Source organism: Neomonachus schauinslandi, unplaced genomic scaffold (assembly GCF_002201575.2).
Source record: "Neomonachus schauinslandi unplaced genomic scaffold, ASM220157v2 HiC_scaffold_1205, whole genome shotgun sequence".
Classification (NCBI taxonomy): Eukaryota; Metazoa; Chordata; class Mammalia; order Carnivora; family Phocidae; genus Neomonachus; species Neomonachus schauinslandi.
Window position 1 is genome coordinate 1 of NW_025409895.1, and position 4,512 is coordinate 4,512.

Genomic DNA, 4,512 nt, shown 5'->3' on the forward strand with positions numbered 1-4,512 from the left:
GACAGACTGACGGACCCGGGGACCTTGGAGGGTCCTGCAGCTCAGGGGAGGGGGCGTGCTGGGGGCTGCCATTCCCCTCATTCTCCAAGACTCTGGGAGATGGCGGACAGGGGTGGTAAATTCCTTAGATGTATTTGCAAGATCACACGTTTGAGAAAACGTGTGTGTGCTGTTACTGCTTTGAACTCTTTATATTTCGGTTGCTTTGTATTTTTTTTTAAGATTTTTATTATTTTTTATATTATTTATTTGAGAGTGAGAGAGAGCACGAGACGGGGGAGGGTCGGAGGGAAAAGCAGACTCCCCGCGGGTCGGTGCTGGATCCCAGGACCCCGGAATCATGACTTGAGCCGGAGGCAGTCGCTTAACCGACTGAGCCACCCAGGCGCCCTATTTTGGTTGCTTTAAAAAGTCCTTTTATTTGAATATAGCTGACAAACAATGTTACATTAGTCTCAGGTGTACCACAGGTGATTCAACAATCTGTTCTGCTCTGCTCACCACAAGCGTAGTGCCATCTGTCACCACACAACACTATTACAGCACCATTGACTATATTCCTGATGCTGTGCCTTTCATCCCCGTGACCGATTCATTCCATAACTGGAAGCCTGTACCTCCCAGTCCCCTTCACCCACTTTGCCTATCCCCCACCTCTTTCCCTCTGGCAACCATTAGTTTATCCTCTATATTTATAGGACTCTATTAGGTTTACTTTTATTTATTTTCTAAAATGCTTATTTAACTTTTATTATTATTATTTTTAAGCTTATTTTTTTTTTAGCAATCTCTACACCCAACGTGGGGCTCGAACTCATGACTCCGAGATCAAGAGTCACATGCTCTAGCAGCCAGGTGCCCCAGGTTTACTTTTAATTGCTATTTATTCTGTTTACCTTTAACAATCTCATACCACTTGAGCAGTGAAGAACTTAATTACCGAGTCATCGCCCAGAGATACCTTAAGGCCCAGCTGATTCCAGAAGAAGGTCCCCAGTTCCCATACATGGACAGGAATCACCTCTTCCCTGCAAGACCCATCAACCACCCCCACCCCCCCGCCCACTCAATCCTTTCAGTTACCTTTGAAAATCGGGCAGATTTTCCTCCATATAGAAATGCATCCATTTCGGTGGTACTGGCCCAGCGCGAGCTCCATGTAGAACAGTGGGATCCCCCCAAAAATGGCCATGATCGTGTAGGGCAGGAGGAATGCCCCTGAGGCAGACGAAAGACAATTTCACCCCCTGCCCACATCTGCCCCAGGACAGCCCAACTGATCTGGACACCCGGGGTAGCGCCAAGATTCGAGGGGCCGTCTGATGCTCGAGTCTCATGAAGCCACCCTGTGCTAAGTGACCTCACACTATGCTCCCCTGGGCTTAGCACTTTCCCAGAGCTCCACGGTCAAATGGGGGTTTCAGAGAGTAAATGAAGGCGGCAGAGAGTACGTGGAAAGAAAGCTGGGTTCAGGATCAACAGACCAGACCCTGGAATCGGTTGCACTTCTAACCACCCGGAGGACCCTGGGGGACACCGCCCCTCCCTGAACCTGTTTCCTCCCCTATGAAATGACAGAGTAGCAGAAGGCTGAGCTTCCCAAAGCCAGCCACACGAGGGAATCACCGGTGAGCTTAAGAACACACATCCGACGGGGAAGTTCCAGGTGTGGGTTTAAGACAAAAATGTGTAAGCTGCTCAGGTGATTCTGATGCAAGCAGAGTTTGAGACCCTGGGGACAGATCACCTGTGACAACCTGCAGTAATCTGCAGGTCCCTGCATTCCAATCTTTGTTCATCCCTATTATCCCTGGCTCCAGACTCTTGTTTCTGAAATGTGGCTCTATTTCCATAATTCCACTAAGCCAGAACGCTCCCTTCTGGGCCCCCTTTGCAGATGTGGCTGAGAAGGGTAGCTTGTCACAGAACGAGGAAGCGCGGGGCTGCGGCATCCCCAGAGATGCTGGTGTCCCCTGGCTCTCATGGCTGAGGCACAGTTTGGAAACACCGAGGTGGGGATTGCTCACCTGCCGCCTGAGTCTCAGCCCAAAGGGTGGGTCAGCTGTGATTTTCCCCGCTAACTCTCCCTCCCATAAAGTGCTTTGAACCTGGAAACCGGAAGTTGGGCAACTCAGAAAGGTCCCACCTCACTTACAATCGCTCTGGGTACATCTAGCTTGGGAATAAGAACCACGTTGTGTTCTCATGGTGGCATCTGTAACGGGTTTGCTTGGCTGGCTTAATGGTAGGGAATGAGTGTAGGACAAACGTCACCAGCGCCCCAGCCCCTTACAGAAAGCTCAGGCTGAAGATGAGCCCTCCCAAGCTGGAGATAACTTCCGCTCCTCCCAGGCAGAGAGGACTGGGCTTCCCCAGTCACACTGGGGAACTGCCTTTGTAGGCATGTGGACCAAGGTCCTTAAAAAATCCAGGCAACTCTGTGTCAGGCCATGGAGGAAATGAGGACACTAATGAATTCTCCCCAAACGTCATTTTAGCTGCCCTCCCAAGTCAGCTGCCAGAGCTTCTGTCAAAAAAAAATATTGACTGATTTGACTTCCATTTCTCGTCCTTTTACCATTTTGATAGCAAGTCCAGTGTCAACACAGAGGCCCCGCGCCTACTCACCCCTCTCCACTTCCCCTCTCTGTGGCTCCCATAGCCATGCCGGCAGTCAGACACTCTTTTTGATAATCTACAGTTAACTGCTCTGAAGGTGTTGGGGGGTAAAAGGAGGAACCTGAAATAGTCTCTAGCCTCAAAAACCCAGCACTCTTGTAGGAGATAGAAGGCAGATCCAGTGTATGGTTTGGGGTTATTAAGGCCATGCTATGGCTGGGTTCAACTCTGGATCATGCTCAGATTCCAGCTCAAGACTCTGGACCTGAGCAGACGCCCTTCTCTGACCACACGTGGGTCCAAAGGCCCCGGAGGGCCTGGGACCCTGGAGCCCCTTCCCAATTTTTCCTTACACAGATCTAACCTCTCTGGCCTCTGCCGAGCAGAACCTGCACAAGGCTGATGGTCATTTTCACATCTCGCTCTGAGGGTGGAGCTTGGGTAATTCAGGGGTGAGAAGGGGGCTCTCCCACACATGAAGCACGAGGATGCTGAACGTCTGGCGAGGTCAGGTTTGGGAGAGCTTTTATCCAAATTGATAACCCAGGGAGCCTCAGACATGCTGACTGAACATTTGGCTTACTGGGGCTCTGTCTTTTGGACCAGGTTGGAAGTCTAAGCAATCATGTTCCCGGACTCATCAGTTAGACAAGACAAAAGACATGATCTCCGCTCTGGCCTCCCAAAAGGATCTACAGACCACCCCTGGGTCAGAGCCTCTGCTTGTGGCCCATGATACTGACCCCCTCCATTCTGGTAACAGATGTAGGGAAAGCGCCAGACGTTGCCCAGGTCCACGGCATAGCCAATGACCGAGAGGAGGAAATCCATCTTCTTGCCCCAGGTCTCCCGTTCCCCTTGATGAGCCTCAGCCGCTAGGGCGGTGGTGGTGGCTGGAATGGAGTGCTGAGAGTCATCTCCGGCACCAGGGCTCGGCACCGCTGAGTACCCGTTGGAGATGTGGCCAGACTCCACCTTATCCTCAGGGACAGGGACACCCTTCTGCAGAACTCCGTTTTCCTGACAATCTTCTTTATCCTTACACGCTGATAGCTCCTTCTGGGAATTTAAGGGCGTGGTCTCCATCCTGCTGGCTAGGAGAGGACGGTGACACCCATCTGCTGAGGACCCGAGCTGAATTCTCAGTGCTCAGATCTGGGGATCTCCTCGGAGCTTTATATCAACGGGATTGAGAACTCTGTTGGGAAGGCACACGGCGAAGGGAGAACAGAATTACGCATCCTACTTGTCTTTGGTATTAACTCAACAAACATCGTAAACGACATTAATGAATGGGATTACAAATGCATCTGTCAAGTGTGAAACATCCTGTTTGCTATATGGCAGTCAATAAAATCACCTCCAGTTTTCAACCTAGACGAGGTATCAAATCACAATCAAGTCATTTGAAAAGGTAAAAACAAAAAACAAAAAACAAAAAACCCAAAACAACAAAACAAATAAGAACAGACAGCAAATCACCCAGGTCTTGCATCGGCTCTGTTTAAGAACAAAAGACTGACTTCAGTTTGAGGGACTAGAATTGCATCCTGGAGTTTACCAGTCACTCAGAAGAAGGTAAGAAGATGACTTGCTTCACCAAAGCTGTGCAGAGCACTTACCTTGTCCTGGATGCTAGGCTGGGAAAAGAAACACAAAGAAAGAAGCAGTTGCTGCCTGCAAATAAATTAGGACAGTCCTAAACCGTTTAAGCGGAGCAGGCCGTGTATTTTACGTAAATTGCAAGTATAACTTTAAAAGGACAAGAACAAAGGCACCCCAAGATCCTTAGCTGTGGACTTTTCCCCTCTTCCTTAGAGGGTCTAGCTGCTCCTGACTGTGTCCAGGGCGTTCCCCAGATGCGTTCGCCTCGTGCCTCTGCGAGTCTGCCCG

General features: G+C 50.1%; 1 protein-coding gene across 1 annotated transcript; it reads right to left on the reverse strand.

Moving 5' to 3' along the window:
- Positions 1 to 1,075: 1,075 nt before the first annotated feature.
- On the reverse strand, positions 1,076 to 3,826 carry LOC123323822 (sodium-dependent serotonin transporter-like). Its single transcript, XM_044912325.1, has 2 exons — positions 3,363 to 3,826; positions 1,076 to 1,218 (listed from the first exon to the last, which is right to left on the reverse strand). Exons 1-2 carry the CDS (start codon positions 3,703 to 3,705, stop codon positions 1,076 to 1,078), a joined length of 486 nt encoding a protein of 161 aa, XP_044768260.1. The 5' UTR covers positions 3,706 to 3,826.
- Positions 3,827 to 4,512: the final 686 nt, after the last annotated feature.